The 25949-nt window shown below is 40.6% G+C and overlaps 3 protein-coding genes across 3 annotated transcripts in view; all 3 read right to left on the reverse strand.

The window, feature by feature from the left end:
* Positions 1 to 25949, reverse strand: part of LOC124312357 (collagen alpha-1(I) chain-like) — a 1404094-nt gene that overhangs the window by 52951 nt on the left and 1325194 nt on the right. The window lies entirely within an intron of this gene.
* Positions 34 to 2885, reverse strand: LOC124312332 (acetylcholinesterase-like). The gene is made up of 11 exons (XM_046776818.1): positions 2583 to 2885; positions 2274 to 2402; positions 2049 to 2208; positions 1590 to 1972; positions 1385 to 1521; positions 1276 to 1316; positions 1088 to 1180; positions 811 to 914; positions 566 to 722; positions 341 to 473; positions 34 to 263 (listed from the first exon to the last, which is right to left on the reverse strand). Exons 1-11 carry the CDS (start codon positions 2829 to 2831, stop codon positions 53 to 55), a joined length of 1797 nt encoding a protein of 598 aa, XP_046632774.1. The 5' UTR covers positions 2832 to 2885; the 3' UTR covers positions 34 to 52.
* LOC124312380 (retinal homeobox protein Rx-B-like) lies at positions 10930 to 16218 on the reverse strand. Its single transcript, XM_046776883.1, has 3 exons — positions 15490 to 16218; positions 15001 to 15434; positions 10930 to 11920 (listed from the first exon to the last, which is right to left on the reverse strand). Exons 1-3 carry the CDS (start codon positions 15920 to 15922, stop codon positions 11411 to 11413), a joined length of 1377 nt encoding a protein of 458 aa, XP_046632839.1. The 5' UTR covers positions 15923 to 16218; the 3' UTR covers positions 10930 to 11410.

A 25949-nucleotide genomic window follows, 5' to 3' on the forward strand; every position in this document is an offset into this window, starting at 1 on the left:
TTATTATTGGAAAGATGTTCGCTACATTTGAAAGTGTTTAATGGCTAGGCTTTTATCGTATGCAGACATCGGCATCATCTCCCGTGCATCGACAGGGAATGTATCCGTTTCTAGCGTCGTCAGCAGCAACGGTGTACGTTTTCGTGTAATCAATCTTCGACTCCCAGACACAGTCGATGTCCATGTAGGCTTCATTTTCCCGGCTGTATGGTAAAAATTTCGGAAGGCCGGGTAATAACTCGACGTTATCAGGGGTAGGATTTCTGGTTTCATTGTAGTAAAAAAAAAGTTGTTAATAATCATTTGACAGTTTTGGCATGGAAACGTCCAAGTTACTAACCCGTGAATGGCGAAATTCGTCCAAACTTGGATCATCTTCAAAGACAAATCTTTTTCTCGTTCATCCAAAAACGGTGGGTCAGACGGGAAGGGATAAATGAACAAGTAAATCATTTCGTCAGCGTGACAGACTCCTGCATGCACATCGTATGATATTTAATTAATTATAACATGTTACATGTTCCAAGATTTTTAAGCGCTTGGATGTATAGTTCAAATCGGTTACCATGAGGAATGGGTGGATAGTTGCCAGCAAACAGGTAAATGTACAGACTGTTTCTTCCCTCGTAGTTGAAGGCGTACCAATAGGAATCCGGGTTGTGCAAAGAGTTGAGACGAACTGTTTCGTAACCGGCTGATTTCAGAAACAGAACGCCCAACATCTAATTTTTTTTAAATAATTTAAAATGAACATAATTAGATGATTAAAATTGTTTTATGTAGTGAATAAAATGAAAGCTGACGGCATACATCCGTAAGGCCAGGAGTCATGGAAGTAAAATTCGTCATGTCAGCATCAGCCAGGTACTTGTCGACTAAGGCATCGGCCAAGACACCAGTATCATCGCGGATATCTGCAATAAGTTAAAGAAATCAGCTTTTGTTTTAAGCCTAAATATTGCTACAACTACACATTAGGGACAACTGTGTTCTAAATTTTAAAAAAAAGGTGTTAACTTTTTAATCTCTTTAAAATGTATACGTAAAGAATAAATGGTAGTAATAGTAATGGATACAAGAGTCTTACGGAGTGCCTTCAAAACGTTGGGAACGAGGTCGACTTCCAAAAATGTTCCATTGTTGGTCATGTTGTTCGGTTCCAACCAGTCCTTCCAAGCGTCTTCAAAGTTTAAAAAATTTAAATAAAATGTTTGATTCAATCATCTAAATTAATTATCGTTTAGACAATTTAAAATTTTTTTAAAATTTACTTACAGGCTAGCACCAGGACTCCTTCGTGCTTATTAGCGCCAAACCTATGAGAAATGTTCATATTAAGTCTTGGATCGATACTCGATTACACACGTAATGTAAATTTTATTACAAGACTGGAACAGTCGAGTAGTCTCCAGATTCAAACTGCAGTCTCGGCTCGATTTCAAGTATCCGTTCGACTCCGGCTATTTGAATGACAGGATTTGAAGCGCCAAATCCCATGCCCCCATTTTTCAGATCTTCTTTCTGTTGAAATTTAAAATTCAAATATTTTAATTTGAATGAATTACAAAAAGCAGTTAAAAATTTCTTACGCGAAATTCTCCGTAGGCGTCGGTAAGGTTTTGAGCGTCTAGGGTCCGGACGCAATTCAGTAAGTCTTCGTAAGGCTCGAGAGGACATCCGGCGATTTCTGCCACTCTGGTGGAAGCTTTTTTCCCTCGTCCGTCACGATCGACGGCCCACTCGGCCAAGACGGAACCGCTCTCTCCGATAGCGCGATGAAAGAGACCTTTAGCTTGTTTGGCCAGCAACAGAATAGACACGCTGGCGCTGCCGGCACTTTCTCCGGCGATCGTCACCAGGTCCTTGTTGCCGCCGAAATATTTGATGTGTTTCTGAACCCAGCGAAGGGATTCGATCTGGTCGAAAATGCCGGCATTGCCCGGCACTTCGTCGGTATCGAAGGATAGGAAACCTGTCGACACAAGTGAATAATGTTTGAATAACAATTTGCTAAAATTAAATTATTGATAGTATGTTATGCAACTGACCTAGAGGGCCCAAACGGTATTGGATGACGACCAAGACGACGTCTTCTTCCATGAATCTACCGGGCAGATATTCGACGGCTTGACCCGATCTAAAAGAGCCGCCATGAATCCAGACGATAACGGGTAGGAGCTCATCAGCAGGAGTGCTATCATCAGTTAACTAATTTCCCAAAAAAATTGTTGCGTCACAATTATTTTTGGTTTTGAATGAGTTGTTTCACTTACTTTAGGGGTGTAAATGCTGAGCGAAAGGCAGTCCTCTTGTCCTAGAGGCAAATGTTGGGTGCAACCTGCATTGTTGAAAACGGCTTGCTGGATCTCATCCATCGGATAGGGTTTTTTCGGTACGGGCGGCTAAAAACAATTCAGACATTTCAAAATAGATTCTTTTGAAAAATAAGGCGTAGCTAATCTTTAAACAAATTTAAATTAATCTGAATAGTCCTAAACCGCAATCAATGACCAAAATTTACTTTAAATCCATTTGGTTCTTAATTCTTAATTATGGCATCGTATAATAATAAGAAATCTCACTAGAAAGCGCGTTTCCGGGGTGGGCATCTCGGCGTAGTAGACACTGCGGAAGCCGTAGAACGTCCGGTTGGTGTAGACGGAGGATTCCCCCGTGCCGTTGAGAACACCGTAGCCCGGGACCGTCCAAGTCACATTTCTGGCTTCCGGCCGATCTGGTAATTCCGTTGGAGGTGTGATTTGACAAGAAACACCGGCCAATATAAACGAGGCCAGCGACAAAGCTGCGACGAACAACAACGGACGTCTCATATTGGTGATACGACTACGCCCTGGAAAGAAAAAGCAAACTGCAAAGGCCTGGACTCAACCAGTCGCCTTTATGGCTTTGGATTTATCGAAACGCAATCGGACTGGGTTTTTATTTTTTCTTTACAAACCATTTTTGGTTAGGTAAACCCCTCAATGGTCCCCCGCCGATCTAAACAACAAATTTTTTGAGTCAAAAGTTGGGCCCAGACACTCCAGTCTATATCAGGTTGGCTGCTGATTAAACAATCAATCAGACGTGGTCCGATTATCAAAGCTGAAAACAAATAATAATAACTTGCGATAGATATCAAAGCAACAACAGCACCACTGGGCCCTGGCTATTTTTCAATTCGTGTCAAGTTAAATTGATGAAAAGTAGAGGCCAAAACAGTCAGTACTGATTGTTTCAGGTTTCACTAATTAAAATTATTCAATACTTTTGAAATTACGTTGACACCTGATAATTTCTTTTTTAATACAAGGCCCAGTCCAATCCCAGTTGAATTTGCAGTGTCAAAGAAAAAATAAACCCTCAAACAAATTTTTATTGCAAATTAAAAGTACATCTTGAAATTATACCTACCAGACTCCCGATGATAAAATGGCGCCTTTTGATTAATTAATTAATTTATTATTATCGATATCAAATAAAAATTGGATGGTTTAGGATGTCTATAATTCCTACAGTACGTCAGAAGGCAGGATAGCATCAGTCTATGTATATTCTACACAGACACCAACCAGTCAGCGTTCGAAATGAGATAAGCAATCGGCTGCTATTTGAATAACATCCAACCTGTCAAAAAACAACTGATCCGCATCAGACAGGGAAACGTACATGTTTGTTTGGCTTGTTTTCATGTCAGACTGCGACGACTGTTTGTTGAATTTGTAAGAATCGCATAATAACAAGTTCTGTCCTATAAATGTCTGTCGAGACATTTTCCAAACTGACGTTTCCGCAAATTTATTAAGCCCGAAATAATTAAACAGAAATAGTCAGCTGGTACCAGACATTTTGATTCGCGATGACGGAGGCTTGAGTTATACACCAATCCTAAATTCGTTTTATTCCACCTTCTTTTGACCTTGCGCGCTTGAAATCGATAATAAAAAGTGAAAAGATAAGGCTCTCAACAGATTATCCTAAATACACGTGACGAGTTCGATTCCCAAATCGACTGGATGCGCGTAAACATGACCCCAAATTCTCACTTCAACTTTTCAATATTCAACTCAATCGTATTAAGTAAGGAAAATACAAATTGCAACAACAAACCAAATTTTTCGGTAATTTTACGTTCGAATAACTTGGAGAGAGATTTCTTTAATCGAATACAGATAAATACTAAAAGCTAATAAGAAAAGCCGTTCAAGTATTATGAAAATACATTTTTTTAAATTTTAATAAAAGTAGTTTAAAGCACCTTCTTATTTTCTAAAGATAAAATAAAAAAATATGATGGCTAGTTTATTTTTGTTATTTGAAGCTTCTCTTATTAAATAAACAAAAGATAGGAGAAATGAAAATGATAAGTGATAGCACTCGTGCACTGACGATATGATCCTGCGGCTGTATCGTAACGTTGACAAAATAATAACAACAAATAACCTGGATGACACCCGATTTTTCAGTTACACGACAACGGCATAATTTTAATGCATTCCCGTTTTGTATGGAAGCATTTCAATTGAAAATTAGGTCTAATAACGAGGAGGTGCCAGTGTGGGAGGTACCTCTTGGGTCTTGGTCAACAAATTTTCTAGTTGCAATTTGCTTGACGTGTTTAAAGTTTTCAAATATTTTCGAATTTGATCGTTTACCTACAACCAAAACAAGCCTGATCTGCAGTCGTTCAACAAATGAGATATTTTAATGAACCCCTAATTAAGTAGATAAAAAAATGTCAAGCAGAGAAAAGAGTTGCAGTCGTCCGCCTAGCTGCTGGAATATTATCGTACTCAGTAACGATTTCTAATCAACGCCACAAAATAGTTCAAAAGGAAGAATAGAAATATACATTTGTCCTACCTTTAAGCCTGGGCAATACGGCCAGGCATCCACAAGTGATCCATCCATCCGTAGAGAAGTCGAATCCTAAGAGAGGGATCGGAAAAAGGGGTTCCTCGTGAATACATGGGTGTACACGAGGACAGAGGAGATTTAAAGAAAGGGAAGAACTTGACCGACATCGGTAGTTTCTCCCATAACAGGGGATGCTGTTTATCTAAATAAAAAATAAAAATATGGTTACGAAAAATATTTAGACAACAACAAAGTGAGGAAAAGTTGAAAACGAGACAGTGCGTAATAAACCCTAGTTGTTAGTAAATGGGAAAATTTAAGGTTTCCATGTAATACACTGCATAGTTAAAATATCTAGGAGATCACAGGAATACAAGAAACACAAATCATTACCAAAGCGGTGAAACTGAGATTGTTGCTGATGAAACATCATTACCTGCACAAGCAAAATACTTGCATATCTTGTGGTTATGGTGGTTGGCCTTTGGCCTCAAATCTGCACAAAGAAAAAGGTTATACAGTAAAATCAAACTGCTATGCATCAACAGGGGGATGGAGCTTACATCATCATGCTTACACCATGCTTCCACTGTGATAAATGCCAGTCAGGAACTAACATACACACAGACATTTCCCTTCACAGACACGACGACCACATTTTTGTAATTTTATTTATTGATTCGTACAGTGACTACAGTCGTCAGTTTTTCAAAAATAAATTATCGTTCCCTTTTCTTTGTAATCTTCGTCTCTTTTTCAAAAACTTGGAAACAAAAACGCAAGCACAAGCAGACGACACCTTTTTTTCTAATTACTAATTACCTTAAGATATCGATAGAAATTGTAATCAAATTTGCACGAAACCCGCAGATTATTATTTTTAGACCGCAACCACCTAAAATTTTATAGTGGAAGTAGACTATTGAGATCGTGTGATTTACAAAAAATGGTTTAGCTTTATTCAACCAGCGATGAAAAATTTTAAAAATAATATTGTTTTTCGAACATTGTGGAACATTAGTCCGTATATGGAATAGATATTTTTTAAAAGGCGTTCTTATTAAAAATCTCGCAGTAGCTTCGCCGTAAAAGTATATATGGTAATGACACAAACAAAAAACAAGAAAAAATAAGAGGATCCCTTAAAAGGCTAATCTAATCTGTCGCGTGAATCGGACCAAATTGCTTGACGTCGGACTTCAATTAAAGCGTCATAACGGGCGACAAAGATGGCTGGGCTAATATTTTCACAAGTTTGCCGTGGAACCAGTTATGTGACTAAGAATATAGTGTTAAAGCCATTACCGGTAGAAAAATTTTAAAAATAAAAATCATTTTTTGTTCAGTTTTGAACTTTTTTTTGGTGTTGTCCAAACAACATTTGAAGGTTTTTTTTCAGCGACTTTAATAGACTGTGGCTGTGTTAGGACGGACCTCAAATGGATATTATTGGGCGTGCCAATGTATAATTGGGTCGAATTGGGTGCACGCAGGTATACATAAAATAAAACGTCTTATCTGCAAGTCTAGAAAATAAAATAAAACTTTTTCCCATCGAGGTGAAATCAATTTGAGTCGTGTCTCCAAAATGTACGCGTCGTCGCAGTTATTATCAATGAACGACAGCGTCTAGAACTCAGTCGATCTAAAAAAAAAAATGAATATCTTATCATTAAAAAACAAAAAGTCTCAGGTACGTCACGGGAGAAGTCAAATTTGTTTTGACAGCGTTTATTTTACCGTGAGATGATTATATCACGATTTTTCTGATCCCGTGAAACATTAAAAACAATCGCATCTTTTTAATTTCCCGCTGCTGGCCGCCATCTACAAGCAACGATTTGAACTCAACGTCTCAAAAATTCTTCTCTGCTCATTAAAACAGCTACCTGCGCTGCGTTAGCAAGGTACCCGAAGGGCTGTTAGCCTGTAACTGTTAGTGATTTTTTTTCCATAAATAAAAATTGAATATGACCTATCTCCTACTGCAATTAGGATGACTATGATTTCATTGAGAATAAATTCAAACCTGTTTATGGATTCGCTTCTACTTGTTTTATAGTTGTAAGGCAACCTCGATTCTTAGAGCAGAGAAGCAAAAATAAATGAAAAAGTCAAGCAAGTTTATAAATCTATAAATCATTACAATTTGGACTTTTTCGGCCGTCACTGTGTGACCCATACGTGGTGCACCATCGTGTATGGCGACTTGGAGAACTCTTCTTATGCTTTTATTTTAGCATTACTATTGGATGACCCTGCTTTCGCCTATCTTATTAATAAGCCTTTAACATTAAAGACATTTTATTTTATTTTTGCTTCCATGACCAATTAGCGCTAGATGGCTATAGTTGTAAAGATTATCTAGTGAGACTATCGACAACTAATCCAACCTATTCCAGCCAAAAAGAAGAAAAACGTGATTAGAAAACCCTTCGGGTAAAATAAAATTGTGTCAAAAATAAAGTAAAAAAAAAATTAAATTAATTAAATAGGTATGAATAAAAAATAGTTTAGTTTCCAAAAAAAACAAAAAGATGAGTTGATGATTAATTCAGTCCTAAGCTGATGAGTGTCATAAAATGTGGACTCAATTATGCGCAAGTGATGCGCAACAGACTTGCGTGACGGAATTATTATAGTTCATCACTGAAATCCAATTTTAATATTTCCGCTAGCTACCTTTTTTTAAAAATCACATCCCCAACGATCCTCGGTATATCTAAATTCCAATTTAACGAAAGTTGACAGCCTGAACTGGCAGCAGCCTGGCAGCCTTCAAATTGTCCCTGGCACATAGCCCAGCATAATATAAAACATGTAAAATAAAATAAAATAAAGATGGAGTGAAATGTAACATTAATTACCGATGAATTGTAAAATAGATTTTCGAGCCGGATTAGACAGCCGACATGTAGAAGGTGCCGGGGTAGCTAAGTGCCAACACGATGATTGGCCTTCTGATAAAAACGGGAATGAAAAGACACACGAAAGTGATGGAGAGAAAAATATAAAAATAAGGTAGCCGGGCCAGTTAAGTATATAGGAGGAGTCGACATATTTAAAATAAAAAAAAAGTTGTCAGTCTGCTTCTGCTGGCCTCTGATAAAAACTTTAATGCTATACAGAGGAGAGCTCTGATCACTTAGGCCACTTAAAAAGCCAAAAGGAAGGCGCGCGCTCAGCTTCTTATATTTTGCCCAGCTAAAGAAGAGATGCTATCGATGATAAGCTGCGGCGGCCAGCAGCCGTTCACATTTTTCTTTCTCAGCTTTTTACACAAAGGAGCTGATTGATCGTTTGATTTCCATTAAAAGCAGATATATATATAATGTATTATACAATGGCGATGGCTGCCACCGCGCGTAAAAGCATTGCTGCCATTGGAACGTGTTGGCGGAGAAATCAGATTTGGACGACGGGAAGAGTGCCGAACCAGATAACGATAGAACCTCTTTTCTTCTTTATTCTTATATAGATGCTATTACAGTGTGTGTAACGAAATCAGCTGCTGTTGTAGTAAAAGTCTTCATTTGAGATTATCTTTATTCTATTTCTTTTTTCTCTCTAAGTTAAAAAGTCTTGATAGATATTTGGGGATAGCCTGGGGGGAGGATTTATCACGATAATCACCATATTCAATTTAGATTTTTATTTTAAATAAAAAAGGCGCGACCTGCTGAATGTGGGAGATGGGAATCTGTTGATTCTTTCTGCTGGGGCGTTGATGATGGAGAACGGATAGAGTCATCATCTTGGCTTCAAATATTCTAAGCCAAGCCACCACACTAATAGAGCCAAAAGGCTAATATTCCCCCTCTTATTAGAGGCCTAGTCATCAGATGAAAAGGTATGCTAATCAAATAATCTGACAAAAATACCTTTTTTCTATCCGGAAACTCTATCGCTTCATCTCTCAAAGCAGCAGCTCAATTTAGTCCTCTCTGCTGTCATATTTCTTTCTATATCTTATAGTTTTTACCTTTTTGCCAAAAAGGTTAATTAGCAGGTGAGAGGGGGGTAAGGATAGTAGAAGCGGCTTATAACGCCTCCCTTCATATCCTAGCAGCTAAAAAGCCAAGATGAAATGACGAGGCCTATCTCTCTGAACAATCTTTTGACCTTCCTTACTGGACTTGGTATGTGCGCGTTGGGCTGCTGCTGCTGATGCTGGATGGACGATCGTTAGCGCAGATTATATATTATAATATAGCTTACTGTCGACTCTCTCTCTCTCTCGGCTTGATGTCTTTTCAATTCGACTCTCCCATCAGCAATCTAAGCCAAAAAGTTGCTTGTCGTCAAGTCAAATTGTTTTTTTTTAAATTCCGGAACTAAATAATTTGTATTGTCAGTTTTGACCTCATTTTATTTATTGACATGTGGGAAAATAGGATCAAATATGTCAAAAGTAAGTCGATATGCTGGAATTCCTGTCCAATCATCTGATCAAGAAATAAGGTGTCGGTCGACAAACTATTCGATGCAAATGCTGATGTACACGGTCGAAAAACCACATAACATAACACAACTAGCCTCAGTAGCTTATATGCTATACAAACACCAAAGTGTCAATCCTCTTTCACAGATGAACGCGTATCCGGGACCATATTATAAGCTATTACGGAATATAAGGAATGCCACAACTTAACGTCAATAGATTCCCCCTCCCAAAAAAACAAACTGTCCAGGTATACGTAAATCAAAATGGGGTCTAAAGTAACTAGATAACCGATGGACCAAAGTGTAATAATCACCCACCGAAAATTTCTAAAACATCAGCTAATAACGCAGTATATACATAGGTTCTTATGTACTATCCTTCCCGTGTCGAGTGTAGTACATAATCCTGTCAAAAGTGATGAGCCTACTACTATACCCTGTGCCTGGAATTCTCACCAGCAACAACAACAAGAGCCCCAAACAGTTCAACCAAAGTGACAAGATCACAAAGAAGATCACAGCCTATATAGTATAGCCATCCCCATCCCCCTATACACACACACATCAAGAATAGATAGAAAGGAGAGATGCTGCTGTACAAAACGCTAAGCCGCTTTTCTTCTTTTCAAATTTTTGTGCTGTGGACATTTTTTATACATACATTTGTCAGCCCCCCTTCATCCAGCGCGCGTTCCACCCAAAGCATGCCCAAAGTGAGAAAAAATAAAAAATGAGCTAATTGGGGTTCCTATTTATTTTTTCCCCTCCGGCTGCTCCTGTTGTTATTTTATTTTATTTCTTTTTATTCATCCGCTTCCGGAAAAAATAAAAAAAATTATTTTATTTTTTGGGGGGAATAACTGGTATTATAGGAATCAGATATCATGATGTAATAATAGATGATGATGGGCGGAGAATAGTTACAATCGATATCACGTGATCGATATTGTACATATTCAAATGGCGTTTTAGCAGATATAGACTGTTGACTGCTGGCGGAAGGGTTTTATTTGATGAGCGGACAGACGCCAGGAAGACGATGAATTATATACTAGACTGCTGGTTATCTATTTCTATATACAACAGACGACATGTGTGTAGTATATTTGCTCATCATCTATCGTTGATTCGTTTTCGATGGCCCGGAAGGAAGTACATTCGAAATTATATCGGCGTCCGTCAATTTCTAAACAAGCGCAACGATGTTGAGCGATGCAACTGATGAGTTGATGACGTTTAATACATTTACAATTATTCAGCGCTGCGCTGGTGCGTATTATATAGAAAGCGACTGTGTGCACACACAGAGACGGAGACCTTATCTTCTTATATTTCTCCGAAATATAAGTCGCCCAATGCTTAATGAAAACCCTGGGGGGATCACAGCTCACAAAGAATCGGACAAATAACGTCTGTACAGTGTAGCAGCAAAGAGCTGTTGATCAATTAGAGCCAAGCTAATAATAATAAGAGTTACATCATCAGTTCAAGAGAAATAAAACGCCCGTTAGTACAGCAGCAGACAACGGAACTATATCGTTTCATCATTGCAATAATTAATAACTATAATATCTCTACTCTTATTTGAAAAATAAAAATTGAACAACAGTTTAGAATTTACGGATATGATTTCAGGTTTATTGAAACTCTCGGTGGTTGGAATGATGTCGATATCATTATATTTACACGAATGTACGGTTATGCAAGAGAAATGATTTCCGGCGAGAAAACTAGAATGATATAGGGAGCATATTATAATGTATACGTTCATTTCAAAGAATTACGCAAGCGATTTAGTGTTCAACAATCCAAAAAAATTGCACATGAAATATATTTATAGAATTTCTATTTAGACCGTACTGTTTTTATTATAACACGGAGGATATCATCACGACTGCCAGAAAAAAATGTTATATAATTAAACAGAAAATTAAACCAAAATCAGAATACACAAATTACACACGGAATGGACATCATAAACGTGGCATATGGAAATCAAACGTTTTAAATGATTTCAGCTGACGATTATTTGTGGAAATAATAATTTTTAAAAAATCAGCCGGGATTGAATTTAAAATAAAATAAAAATTAATTCGATTTTAAAGTTAAACTAAAGCGGTTTGGAATCACCGCGACGGAATCGCGAGGTCGGAGTGGCGACGATGTCGGGTGAGTCGCGGGAGTTGATGGTCAGCGATCCGCTGGACGGTGGCGACGGTGTGGCTGTCGGTCGGTGCTGGACTCCGTGATGGGCCGGCTGAGACTGGACTTGGCCCATCAGAGGCGTTGTGGCCATCATGCTGGGCATGAGGTAAGACGCCGCCGGCGGATAGGCCGAAGCGGCCGCTGCCGCCGCCGCCGCCTGGTGGTAGGCCATGGCCGCCCCGGAAGTCAGCGAGAGCCAATGGTCCAGGTGGGCCGGCAGTCCGGCGGCGGCGGCCGCAGCCGCTGCCACCACCGCCGACCCCCCGCCGTTGTTGTTGTTGTTGTTGTAGCGCGGAGTAGTTGCAGCGGCCGCCGGAATCATGGCCGAGAATTCCTGCTGGAACTTGCGCAGCTGTTGCGACGCTTCCATCTTCTCCTGGCGACGCCATTTAGCCCGCCGATTTTGAAACCAGACCTTCAAATTCAAATCATCAAATCAAAAAATTCAATTTCAAATTTCCCGGCTACTTTTTTCATTTCTTATCAATCGCTATAAACTAATTCGAACATAAGGGAACCGCTGATTGATTCGAACTTGGCGCCATGATTGCCAATAGTTTTGAATGGCCGCCAACCCCCCCAGAAAATACAAAAAAAATGAATACAACTTGACTCTTGTAGGATATAACACACTTATATCCGGTATATAACGAAGCAAACTCTTGGGTGGGGCCGGGAATGATGGGATAATGGGAGCAATCAAACGCCCATTGAGCAAGTGCTGGCTTGACAGATGGCCGTCGCTTTTTCTACCCCCGTACCATTTATAGAGCCAAACTTCTTTTTATACAGAAAACATTAGGGAACAACTTTTTTGATTTTTGATTTTTATCTTTTTCTTCTATTTTTCTGGAGTGTTGAAGGAGACCGGGGGAAGGGTATAGTTGCCATAGCTCCCAATTGCGTCCAATTGGCCACTACCAACCAACCGAGACTCTTTTTTAGACGATTTTATTATTAGTTTTCGACGCCTTTTGAATGGGAAAAAAATAATAATAATAAGTACGAAATTGGGTGAAAATCGAGCAGATGATTATTGCGCCATCTGGGCTCTTTTCGACGATTGTATTACGTGACGCTAAATTTCATTCTTTTTTTTTTCCTTGTTGTTCGTCCCCACAATTGAAATGATTGAATTGGTAGATCCCTTTTTGTGATATTCAACATTTCCTCTGATTTATATTCCCTGACGTTTGAGAAAGAAATTTAGAAATTCAAAGAATATCTATTTCTACATCCTCATGATTCATTCATGTATAAAAATGGTTAAGATGTCGGAAAAAAATTAATTTGCATTTTGACTATAGATGCCTGACATCTATTACATCATATCCAGGCATCTCGAGTGTAGCTCTCTAAATTGTATCAAACCGTCAATTGAAACTGTGTCGTCTGAGCTGGCTAAATAAATAAATAAATCGTCTTTTGTGATTGAGCCGATCGTCGGAAACTATAGGCCTACTACACCATCTCCCCATTCGCTTAAAATAGAAAAAAAATAAAATCGGAACTCTATTATATTCTAAAGAGGGTGAAATCAATGGTTTAGATGTTATTACATGACATATCGTCAGACTAGCCTATATAGATGGCGCAAATAAAAGGGATCAAAAGGGATATCTCTCTATCTACTACAAAACTGCATCTGATGGTCTACACACGTTTATATACATGTAAAGTCCCAGCACATCTGATACCGGAGAGCTGTGATTGAGATGAATAGACTACTACGCGTATAAATACAAAAACCCTCCCTTCACCCTCCTCAACATTTCCCCCCTCTCTACCGACGCTGCTGGAGCGTGTGTTATTATATAACATACACACACAGCACAGACACAGTCGCCGATGTCTATTGAATATGTGCTGTGCTGATCGTTGACTTGCGCTCGATACACACACACACAATCGCCGCTGTGTATATTTTATAGACACACACACACACAATTCTAGACTAAATAAATGTATACACATCGGACTCTCTTTTATCCCCCCTTAGACTTCTGTTTGGAACAGCTTTTCTATTTTCTCTTTTTTCTTTCATCATTTTTCCCAGTCGTTTTTCGATCTTTCTATTTTGATCAAATGTATCGGGCCTCGATTGTTATTAGAGTTTGAATGCGTGCCGTGTGTTATCGGACCACTTAGCCTCGGCTCTAGACGGTCGATTAGCCTAATAACTCGTTTGAGCTAGGGCGGGGCCTTATATTCGTTGGCTGTGCTGCTGCTGGCGACATCATCCCATACACACACAGATGATGCTGCAACATGCAATGGGGGGGAGCAAACACAAAGAAAAAGCTTTGCTTTTCTTTCTTCTTCTTCTTTGGTTTTTCAACCCAATTTTTACAAAATATAATGAGCTCTCGATTCTTTTTAACTTTTAGAAATTCGTTAACTTTGCGCTGATTAATAATAATGACAATTTAGACTGGGCCCGCTCCATCATCGAGTCTCATCAATGAAAATTCGACACAAACGACATCAAAAAGTTGGATGGGCCAGCGCAGAGCAGCATTGAATAAACGAACAGCATTGCGCCCAGCAGCGCTGCTGCTGCTGCTGGAAATGAAAGCGGAAATGTCCTTTTTCGTGTCCCCGATTTGAGCTCGAGAAAATGTATACAACAAGAAAAGAATCTACTAGATCTCGTCTAAATAACGCAGTTAAATGTTACATGTTATTACAGAAGAGAGGCCGGGAATAGACGAAGTCAAATCGGATTTCTCTTTTCTCGGCCATTTTGAGTGATGCTGTTACATATAGACGCACATCTAGCACAGGTCCCCCATTTATTATTTATTCCGGGACCGGATATGAGTTCTAGACACTGTTATCCAGCATAGAAAACGCTCCGTGTATGGATGGATAAACCAAATAAGAGAAAAAATTGAACGAAAATATAACGAAACGAGTGTGGCCTATAAGACAAAAGTGTTGTCGCACTTGACGTGATTGCGTGTGTACACCAGTCACCAAAGTCCCAAAACTAAAAATAGGCAACTCAATTTCATATAATAATACGCCTAATAATAAATAATCCAGCCGGTCTATAAAATAGCTCAACTTTGCTGCTGGATTATTATTTATAGTCGAAACATTTTGAAAACTTATTCTAGCTTTTGTCTAGACGTTTAATGATTGGACTCTCTCTAATAAGTAGACCCGAATAAATGTATTATAAGGGAAAAGCGACTTATATGTAACTCTGCGTGTAAGAGGGGGGAATGAAAACAAGATCCAAAAAGACTTAACAGATGAGCAATTAAAAAGCGGGAAAACCAAATCCGATTTTCTCTGCTAATAAAGTTGAACCACGTATTCAACTACAAATAATCATATCCCGACTTGTGTAGTACATAAGAACTTGAAACCACAAACTTTCCTTCAAATAATTATACCCGCGTGTAGTTAAATTTTAAATATAAACCTTAATAATAAGACTTATAATTATAGGCCTTTGAATTAATTAAAAAAAAATTAAATGTAACTCACTTGAACTCGGACTTCTGGCAGATTGACTTTCATGGCCAGCTCCTCGCGACTGTAGACGTCCGGGTAGTGGGATTTCTCAAAGGCCCGTTCCAGCTCGTGCAGCTGGAACGTCGTGAACGTCGTCCGGTTGCGACGGTGTTTCTTGCTGTTGCCGCCGCCGCTGCTTCCAGCCCCACCGCCGCCGCTGCTTCCAGCCCCACCGCCGCCACCTCCTCCGCCGGATCCTTCGCCGCCGTTCATCCCTCCGCCCTTGACGGAAGGCTCGTCCTCGTCGCTGCTCAACTCGCCGGCCCGCTGATGGCCCAGCAGCGACTCCTGATGCTGGGCGTCCGTCTCATGTGGCTGATTGAAGTGATGGTGGTGGTGGTGGTGATGGGCCTCGGACATTTCACGGAAGAGTTTGGCCTGGTGTCTAGCCCCCGGCCCGTCTTTTTCTGAATTTTAGAAATCAATTAAATGTCATTCAATTGAAAATGAATTGAAATTTACCTTTGGGGTGTTGATTGTTGAGTCCCAGAATGGCCTCGATCGTGTACAAATGGCTGACGTGATGATTGAGACTCAATTTGTTGCCGGTGGAAGTGGCCGGGACTTCGTGTTGATGCTGGGCCGGGACGGCCAGCAGGGCCGGCTTGGCCGGCGACAGGGAATCGGCCACTGTCAGCGGTGGATTGACGGGCGCTACCGTCGACAGAGCGGCCACCATATCGACGTGTGAGCGACGCTGTTGAGGCCCTTCGTCGGCCGATCCGTTCGTCTCGATGTCGACGCTGCTGCTGTGACTCCGGCAGCTGCCGGCCGACGACCCGCTGCGGCTGTTGAGACTCCCGCTACTCTCGTTGCTATTACTATCGTCCAGCATCGAAGAAGATCGCCTCTTATTATTCTCCACCGCCTGCTGTGGTTGTTGTTCCGTCATCATCCCAACGAATTTCAAATTTCGCGGGTTATTCAAATTTAAAAAAATAATAATTTCACACACTCGGCGCCAATCACGAACGGAAAATTACAAATGATGGGCAAACTGTATAATAGGCTTATGGGATTACACTTGATCAAGTTGTTTGGGAAGAAATCAAACGATCGGCGATCGGATGTGACGAGCGTCCAGACTGTTTGATAGTCGCGGTCGTGACTGATTTCCAGTGTGTGTGTGAGCAACAGCAGCAGCAGCCGAGAAAGAGTCAGCCGCCGTCTATGGGGGAAACGATGTCTGCTCGCGGGTGTACATCAGAAAGCCTGCGGCCCGTTTGGCGGAGAAAAAAGGAGGGGTATATGTAAGATGGGAAGGAAGGGAAAAGAAAAAAAAAGAAATCTCATAACATCATGCTATATACTATAACGCTCTCTAAGCTGTGTATATGTATGTGAATATAAGCTAGATAGGGGAGGTCGGGAGAAAAGTGGGCGGGGTTTGCCTGGGTGGAGCCATGCAGGGCTCCGGCATCAATCCTGCGGGCTATTAGCCTTCCCAACGCCGCAGACCAATGGCAGAGACCCAACTCGGAGGATGACTGGGCGGAGCTTAGCTATAGTTCAGATAGATTCAGATTGCGCCCGGCATTATTAGGACAACACGTTATTGCTGGACAATAATATACGCAATTGTATATAATAAAATAGCGAATAAATTAATAGATGGAAAGATGATTCGCAAATTGTTGATAAGGAAAATAAATTTTGTGAATTTCTTTTTTCATATAAAATCTGATGCCGGGCGATCGAACGAAAACATTCAGCGTCGATGGGTGGCAGATCTAGCTAGAAGAGGAGAGGGAGGTAGCTGATCTTATATAATAAGCAGACGGAGAAAAGAGGAGAGGAGAAGAGGAGTAGGCCAAGTGGAGGGAAATTGTCAATTTATCATCGGGCGTCCCTCAAACGAGTTCATTTGGCTCCGGCGGCGTGTTTTTATTTATATAATAATATAGGAGAGAGCTAGAGAGGGAGGCCAACCACCCACCCACCACCCACAAAGGTGAATCTAACATTCATCCGCAGATAGATACAGCAGCCAGCAGTCTATATATATAAGGCTTGTCTATATAAATCTCTGATTGAGTTTGCTACATGCCTCCCTCCCCTTCTTCCTTATTCAACTCCCCCCCACCCAGCCCCGGTCCAAACTCTTGGATAACTTCGTTACTCCTCATCAGCGCGATGCAGCACCAGTTAAAAGGGGAGCAGAAAAATAGAAATGATTGATGGAAAAATCACAGCGAAAAAATAAGCTACTGACGATTAGAGTCTGCTGTCGATAATGATCGTTTTCCCGCGCTCTCATTTAAATTACCTATTAATGCGAGGAGAGGAATAAGACGTATAATTTAACATCCAGCAGCTCTAGCGACCGATATGACTCTTTGAACCGAATCTTATATCTATTTATTATTGAGCGGGAAATTTGAAATCTAAACAAAAAGGCATCAATCGATAGATTTGTGTGCGTTTATTGGCTACGATGTCTCCTACCCGCCGGTTTTATTTGATTTAGATGTTAATAACATCATCTGCAACATCATCAAACGTTTGGCCGCTGGCGTTTTCTCTGCTGCTGCAGCCGATTCAATCAGGAAAGAAGAAGAAGAAGAAGCCAATGGCGCTGCTGCTGATGTTATGGCCATATCAACTTGATCTAGAAATCAGGTCGTCGCCATCAGCAGTCGTCGTCGTCTCTCTCCATTCGATTCGATCAATCTGCGTTTCTCTTAGCCGAAATTTCGGGCTCTGAACGGCCGCGGCCAAATCGAATGGAAAAACAGCAAATCAGCCGATAATATAACAGCAGCAAAGTGGAGCGGATAGATAGGCTATATAGCAGCCCTGGCGTTGATTTATAAATAACGATTCGATTGACAATATATTGAAAATGCCACCTAGTTAAAACGTCGCGCTAAAAGCTTCTTCCGCTCAAGCTCCGTTCCGCCGAGATTATATAAAATTGGAGATTTCTCGCATTCAAGAATAACTCAGCTCCCAGCAGTGCCCTCGACAACTGTATCTATAATCGAGTCGAACTCTATCAATTTAATTTGATGAGACTATATTTTCCAAATTAATCCGATAGTAAACAATTTAATTTCAAATTTCAAACCGAAAATAATTTTTGGGAATTTGAATTTCGCGCCTTTTTTTCAAATTTCAAATTCTCGGCATTTCACAAGTGAATTTCAATTCAATCCGTTCACGATTATTCTCTGCCTATCCGTAATCAATCGATAGATAATGGGCCTTGATACACAAATCTCGGCAGAAAGTGTGAGACGGGCGGTTTTGGGTGCTGGGTGGGGGCCGGCAACGTGAACGCAGCGGCGCTGGTATATACAATAACGTCGCCGATGATGCGCCGTGATCGAATCACGGTCCCGCCATCCGATCAAAAGAACTCTATTGTATATATTTTCCTTCGTCACACAGCAAAGGGAAAAAATATAATAATAAATAGACAACATTATTAAATAAGGCACCACCCCCCTTGCTGCGCTATATCAATTGATGGCGTTTTCTTTTATACATAGCCGTGGGCGTCTGTATATAAATAGTATATGGCCACGGCCCTATTTTTTCATACATCTAAATACACAGCATCTAAATGTTGTTTCGTAGCCTATATAGATCTATAATCGCATGTATATAGAGAATATATAGTGAGCCACACAGTGTGGAGGATCAAAGACATCAAGAGAAAATAGACGATATCAACGATATATGATTGCGTTACAGACAATAACGGGTCTGAGCGCGCGTCAAACGCCAATCTCTAACGTGCGAGGAGTTTGTCATCGCTCGTCTAATAATAGACCAAACCAACTGCTTTTAGATATTATTCTCCATCTAGACTATATATATCAACCACGCGCTGATTGATTTACTCTAGCTTGTATATCTTCTTTTTAGATTACATCGAAAAATATATCTATTTTTGACAGTTGATTCCATTTCTGATCGCCAGGCCCTTTGTGCTGCTCTGTCTTCGGGCAATCAATAAAACACATCAACGCGATTTATATAATAGTTCGTAGAGTTTCCCACGTGCCTCCCAGCCACACTACACACTACTAATTATATATAATATAGTATTTAGGATTATATTAATTTATATCGGCTTATTAGAGCAGCACTAATAGGCCTTGTCTACCGAAATCATTGAACAACATTTTTATTGTTTTTTGGCGGTCATTTCAAATTTAGATTTGGATGACAGTTTGTTATATATATTACTTCTATATGTGCAAGCGGATTGATTGGCGCGACGTCGTTCACGCTAATGGCGCCACGCGCTTTCCTCCCAATTTCGGGCGTGGTTTTCTGCATATCTTTTTCCCCATCTGAGAGCGGAGGAGAACGAGGTGTACACACAGACGACAGCAGCAGCAGCTTTTTCTCTTCAAATAAACTGAGACTCTAAGTCGGAATTAATTGCCAACTTGCCAGTTTCGCTCGCTCTCTCTCGTATCCCTGCTGCACAGCAGCACCCCGTGACAGGGCGGGAAAAAAGGAGGGAGCACCCGCCGCCCGACTTATTTATAAATCCGCTTATATGTAGCGTCGGGTTCCTGGCTGCACTCGTCTGTATTATATTATTACTATTACTATATACCCCTGTGCTGCCCGTATATGTACATACCAGTCTATACCACTCCTCCTTTGTAGGCCTACTATATAGACATGTGTTTGCTTGTGTGTTTGTATAGATAGCGCGTTCAGCGCAGTTTAGATTTGTTAGATATTAGAAATAAGATGTAATGCGCAATGACGGGCGGGGCCCCGATCAAGATTATTGGCCCACACTAATTGAGGTTGAGGCTATAGCTCCTATATGTACATCTATAAAGCGTCGACGTCGGATTTATATTGCCCGGCGGCGGCGAAGAACGACGACGAGCAACCCCGCCAGCATCAGGATTGAGCTCAAACACATACAGCCCAAGTCGCTTTTCCCTTTATATAGTATAGCCTATACGCCGGGCGTCTAAATTGATCATTTTCTCACATAGTACACAGCACGTTCTTAAAGATTTCCTTTCACTTATATTATAGTCGTCGCTTTTATTGGCTGGCTGCTAGCATCAGCAAGAAGTTGTGTAAGCTTATTAAGAGCAGAGCCGAGTGACACACAACTAGCGTCGACATCCATCAGACTCTCGACTCTCACTGCTCCCGAACGAAAATGACGGACGACGTCATCACATCATCGTTTCGTAATGCTGTGGGCTCTTGCTGATGGCGAATCAAAAAGCCGGCGGGGGGGGGGGGGGATGGACTGCTGGAACTAATTATAGGTATAAAATATTAGGTTGTTGATCAATGCTCGCTTGATTCTATTAGCCAGCGCTAATCATTAATAAATAGGCTCGAGCTAATATAGCCCTCCGCCTGGCCGTCGCCAGTCATTTATCCTGCGCTAATAACTTGCACCAACTTGTATACACAAACAATTTCTCACGAATGTGTGACTGTGGCAGCAACATCTCAGCAGGGCGTGGGGGTTGCATTAGTTTATGTTGAACCGACGACTTTTACCTTTGAATATGAACGGAAAATTGGTGCAGTGACTAATGAACGACTGTGCCAATTAGCATTAATAGGCCTTTCCAGGTATTGATATTAATCGTCCAATTTCCACACTCTGTGAATATATTAAGGTCATCACAGCCATTCCCAAATTATTTTTTTTCCAAAGAAATGTCTTCTGCCTGTGCAGCAGAGATTCCATCGAATTATAATCTAAAATGGTTAAGTAGAAAAGTGCGTATTTTTCAACGTTAAGACTTTTAAAGATACAAATCTATATTTTCCATATGTGTACAGGCGGAGTGTATAATCATATAAGGGCCGCAGGGGTGCTGGAAAAGGAAAACCCAGGGAAAAGAGAGAGGGAATTGAATATAGTAAGCGTTATTATTAAGCTGCTGTCAACGTGTCCGTCCGATTAGGCACGGTGACAGATCCACCTGTACTCCTTCTCACGCGGCCAGCAGGGCCAGCAGCAACAAACTCTCTCTCCACTTTTCTACATGTGTGATGCAGGTCGGCAGCATACAATTCTCGTTATTCTTTCTCATTACACCAATATAATAATCTATATCTTATTTCGATCAGATATATTCCATTATATAGTAGGCTACAGTTGGCCGGAGGAGGGTCAGAAAAACGGCCTAAAGGGCGTGACATTTGCCAGAGACCTTTCTGATACATCCAACTGTGACTATTATAAGAGTTTGATTGCTGGATCGAATGGATATTATATACAGCAGCTCTAATCAATAGGTAATGTAAGGGTCTTTCGTTGACATTGATGTGCTATTAGGCTTGTATAACAGCATATCCTGATATATGTAATTCCTCGGCTGTCAGCATCCAGCAGTAGCGATGAGATATCCATGGATGGATATCGGCGATTTGATGCCAGCAGCTGCTGTCAGTTGTGCCTACATAGGCTATAAGTGGCGACATTTTATTTCTCTGTTGCTGGCCGACACACATCACGTTAGATCGTTTTGCAAGACCGCAGATGTCCGTGCTGGCCGGAGGATCAAACCACGACACGTACACAATAACAACAGTAGTATCCGCGTCTCTTTTGTGATGATTTGGACATCAATTTAATACCCGAATGGCACGACAGCATCTGCTGATTCGTTTCTTTCATTCTTCGTTCACGATCGGATATGATGGGATCTATGCTCGATTTCTCCTTACATCTTTCGTTTGATGCAATAAGAGGAGCGGACAGTGTAGACGTGATGGATGAATGTGTCATCTTTCAGTCTTATTATAAGCGAAGAAATAGGAAAGGAATCAAGATCTCTCATCACGCAGCGTTTGATATTTACTGCGTTGCGTAACGCAGATGATTGGGTGGATCTCTCAATATTATTTCTTCTCCTTTTTGATCATTTCCGAGTACATAAATGGATCACATTATTTTTTAAAAAATCTGATTTGTAGGCCTACCGAATTTTTAAAAAATTGATTCGTCATAGCGTAAAAAAATAGAATTGGAGATGATCGATTCAAGATTATTACCGGGAAATTTGATTCTTTTCCGGTTCAAATTATCTACTCCAGTAACAGCCAATCAGCACATGCGCAGCGCTCAATAATATCAAGTGCCAAACGGTCATTCCCATTCCGATCTTCTCTTTCATGTTATTTGTGCGTGTGTTTTTTTTTCGCCATTTGGCTATTTGTATAAATCTGACATTTACAGAGGCTTACCCCCAGTAAATAGCAGCGCTTGATCTCCCCCCGAAAAAAGGCCTATTCTTTTATATTATACTCGACGACAAAAAAAAAGAAAGAAAAGAAAGAGGCCTATAAGGCTATAACCATTCATGAAAAAGTGAACATCAGCAGCAGCCAAACAAAATCTGAAAAATGAAACTTTGAAAAAGAAATGAGAAAAAATTCAATGGCGATATTTTTTATTTTATTTTTTAGTGTGACAATACAATGGGTCGTGTGTTGCAGATTTTCCGCAAGGAACTGCTGCTGCACAGCAGCTGAAAAAAAAGAGAAAACAGTCAAACTATACTAAACAAATCAAAACACAGATTTATTTGTTTGCCAGGCCAAAGTAGAACAATCAATTCTTGTGTGTATATACACTGTTGAGATTATGCCATTTATCTCGATGGGATATCTCACCTGCTTCTCGGATGACCTTTATATATTGTCCATAACCAGCAGTATATAGCTTGCTGCTCCATTCAAGTTACTCTATAGTAAAATAGCCACCGATTATAGCCACTGTGTCAAGGGTTATAAATTCGCAAACATAAACTCAAACTTTTGCGCTTCTTCTTCTTTCTCCGGTACAAGAAACAACAAATCCCTCAGCGATCATCTTTCTATCTGTCCCATACAAGAAGATATATACAGTCTACATATACACTGTATACAATCGACAATCAAAAAGAATATAAAGATACAGAAAAGACGAAGAATGATAATGGGCCAGCAGCCCTCAAATGGAGCGGATTAGCATTCAAACTGCAGCACACAGTAGAGGCTTCTCTTTACTGCCGTGCGTTCGCGTATATAAAAGATGTTTTTATAAATGTGTATACAGAAGATATGGGATGCTAAACTGTATACAAATTGTTGTTTTTTTCTTTCCTTTTTTCCTGCCCATTCATTTCATTGTGTCTACCTACTCTCGGCTCTCGTCTGTGATGGATAACTTGTGCATATACTCAGATTCCCATTCAGGAGCTAGGCTAGGCTAGATATACCGGTTTCCAGCAACAATGGGACGGGCGGTGCGATCTCTATACGCTCCATATATCTCATATATATAGTGATGTACAGGAGGCTCTTGTCTAGCGCTTTTGTTCTTGGCGGCTTCTTCTTGTATATATTTACTGATGTACAAGAAATGAATGAATGAATTGTGTATTATATTATAGGCCTATGGCGATGGGAACAAGGGGTAGGCTACAAACACACGCCTGGAAACACACAATTCTCTTCATTCTATTTTTTAAATGAATAGACACCTCACAAAAGGAAATGCAAGGGAAATTAAAGGGGCTATATGGTGATGATGAACCGTTTAGATCTTTAACCATCGATAAAAACACATTGCGGTCAATTTACAGATTATGTTGCCAACTACATTTGTAGCAGAGATTATTTATTTTTTGGGGGTGGAGGAAGTATTTAGACTGGAAGGACAAAAGTGTCTAGGAGAAAAAATTTAATTATATAGGAAGATGCTAAAGCACATTTATACTTCAATTTGTATTCAACTAAAGTTCCGATGGACATCGCGGAAAAGTTGGTTTAAATTCACAGAGTAAAAAAAAAAGTTGATTTGCGATATTTTATTATTGGTAGACACCCCACCCTAAAAATCAGTGTCAAAATGCGACATATGTAGATATAGAATGGGGGCACACCCGTTGGCCCATTATAATACTCCATGGCAATCGAATTAATTAAAACGGTTTTTCAACGACTTTCCACGATTATTCCCCCCACTCAATTATTGATCCCTTCATCACTAGAAATCTTCTAAAAACTCGAAAAAGAGAAGAAGAAAAAAATCCCTTGTGAAATCAGATTTATAAAATAATAAGGGGGGCACTTATACAGCACTATTAAACCCTCAAAATAGGCCTACTATGCGAGTAAATTGCAAATGGGAAATCTACTAGAGAGAAACTTACTTGTAATCCCAGACGACCGTTTAAACAGACTTTAACATCCCTGGCGAAATATCTAGTTGCCACGCAGTTGAATAACAAACGTCAAAGTTTTGAACTTTGAATTTCCCGCGCGTCCTGCTGCTGCCGGTCGCAATTGCCGGCGCATTGAAATTGGCTAAACGCTTACAAGGAAAACGATGATGAGTTGAACTACACATAAAAGCCAAGTGCATGTCTTATCAAGTAATAAACTAGATTTGATTGCTGCGCTGGTGATGGCGCCAAACAGTTTTCATTGGCGGCTGATTGGCGACTATTCAAGCCCAGCACAGGGCCAGCTAGTCGAGTAGTAGAGCCCTTTGCTGGGCATCGAGGGAATTTCTGATTGACAAATTTTCACCAAATAAACCCAGAGAGGATTGACTGTAGAGTCAATCAGGGCGCGAAATTCAAACGAGCCCATTCACATTATTCAAATGTCCATATTATTCAAACCCGTTTGTATATTTATTTAGATTGATAACATTCGGCGCGCCTAACATATAAATAGAAGACGGCCAAGTTTGATGGCAGTCTCGGCAGATGACAGCACATCAGCCAGCAGTTTGCCAAATGAACCGGCATCCATCCACTTGATTCGAATGATGGAAAAGGGATGAGGGTGAATAAGAAGCAGCAGGAGAACCTTCATACGTTGTTGAGACTGAGCAAATCAATTAGGAAACAATTTCGAAACTCGGAAGGGTTGGCCGAAGAGGTTGAAAGAGGCCCAGCAGCACTAAACGGGACATACAGAGGCACGAAACAGCATTAGTCATCTATAATATCTAGAAAGGCCGGCCCCTTTTGCTCCTGTTGGATCATCAATTGCACTGCTGCCTTTCCGCAAACACAAGCCGGCGAACTTTCGGCACTCGGACGGCCGTCACAGCATCCGGCCGTCATGATGAACGCCCCAGCATAGTCCATCAAAACATCAACAGCCTCTATATTTAAAGTCACTAACGTTTATAACTGGATGGGGCATTCGGTACTCACTCAATTGCTCATTATGCCAGGCGTGATCTATTAGGGGGAGGATCCAGCTGTGTGTGTGTCTACATTATTCCGGATGGACGCCTCTACTCCTTCGCCCCACACCGACTCTCCGTTTGAGATTCCAAGTGCTCCTGTGCTCGCACTTGTGCCTCGCCATTATTTAACGGCCTGATTTCCAATCAAATAAGCCAATCCTTTTCGACATCTAGCTTATAGGCAAGAGAGCAGAGAGAGTCAGACGTATTAACACGTCGAAATTGAGGTGCCCACTCAACTTGTCTCCAGATTGACTCTCTCTCGTCTAGCTCGTCTAGCTCGGCTATCCAAACATCACAAGGATTTTGTAATAGCCCCCCGCCAATATCTAATATAACCCAGCCAAATAGCGCGCGGGTGATAGGGAAATATCGACATATTATATCCATTGAGGGATTTGTAGGAGCCCAGCACTATATAGCCTAGACTTTTTCTATCTGCTGCATATATTAATCAAGACATCTTATCTATCATCAAAGCCGAATATGAAAAGCAACCGAGCGGTGTATACAAGACAGCATGCGAGAAATGGCTGGTTTTGTATATTAGATTGGAAATCGACAGCCACAGCCACAGCCACAGTGTTGACACATTGGATTCAAATTCAAATATAATATTCAAGTGCTCTGCTGTTGCTGCTGGTAGCAGTCGACTAACTGTCGAATATGATGGAAGTCACTGCTACTTTATTATATGGCTTTGTGCTGCTGCTGCTGCTGTGTG

This window comes from Daphnia pulicaria, chromosome 8, assembly GCF_021234035.1.
Source record: "Daphnia pulicaria isolate SC F1-1A chromosome 8, SC_F0-13Bv2, whole genome shotgun sequence".
Lineage (NCBI taxonomy): Eukaryota > Metazoa > Arthropoda > Branchiopoda > Diplostraca > Daphniidae > Daphnia > Daphnia pulicaria.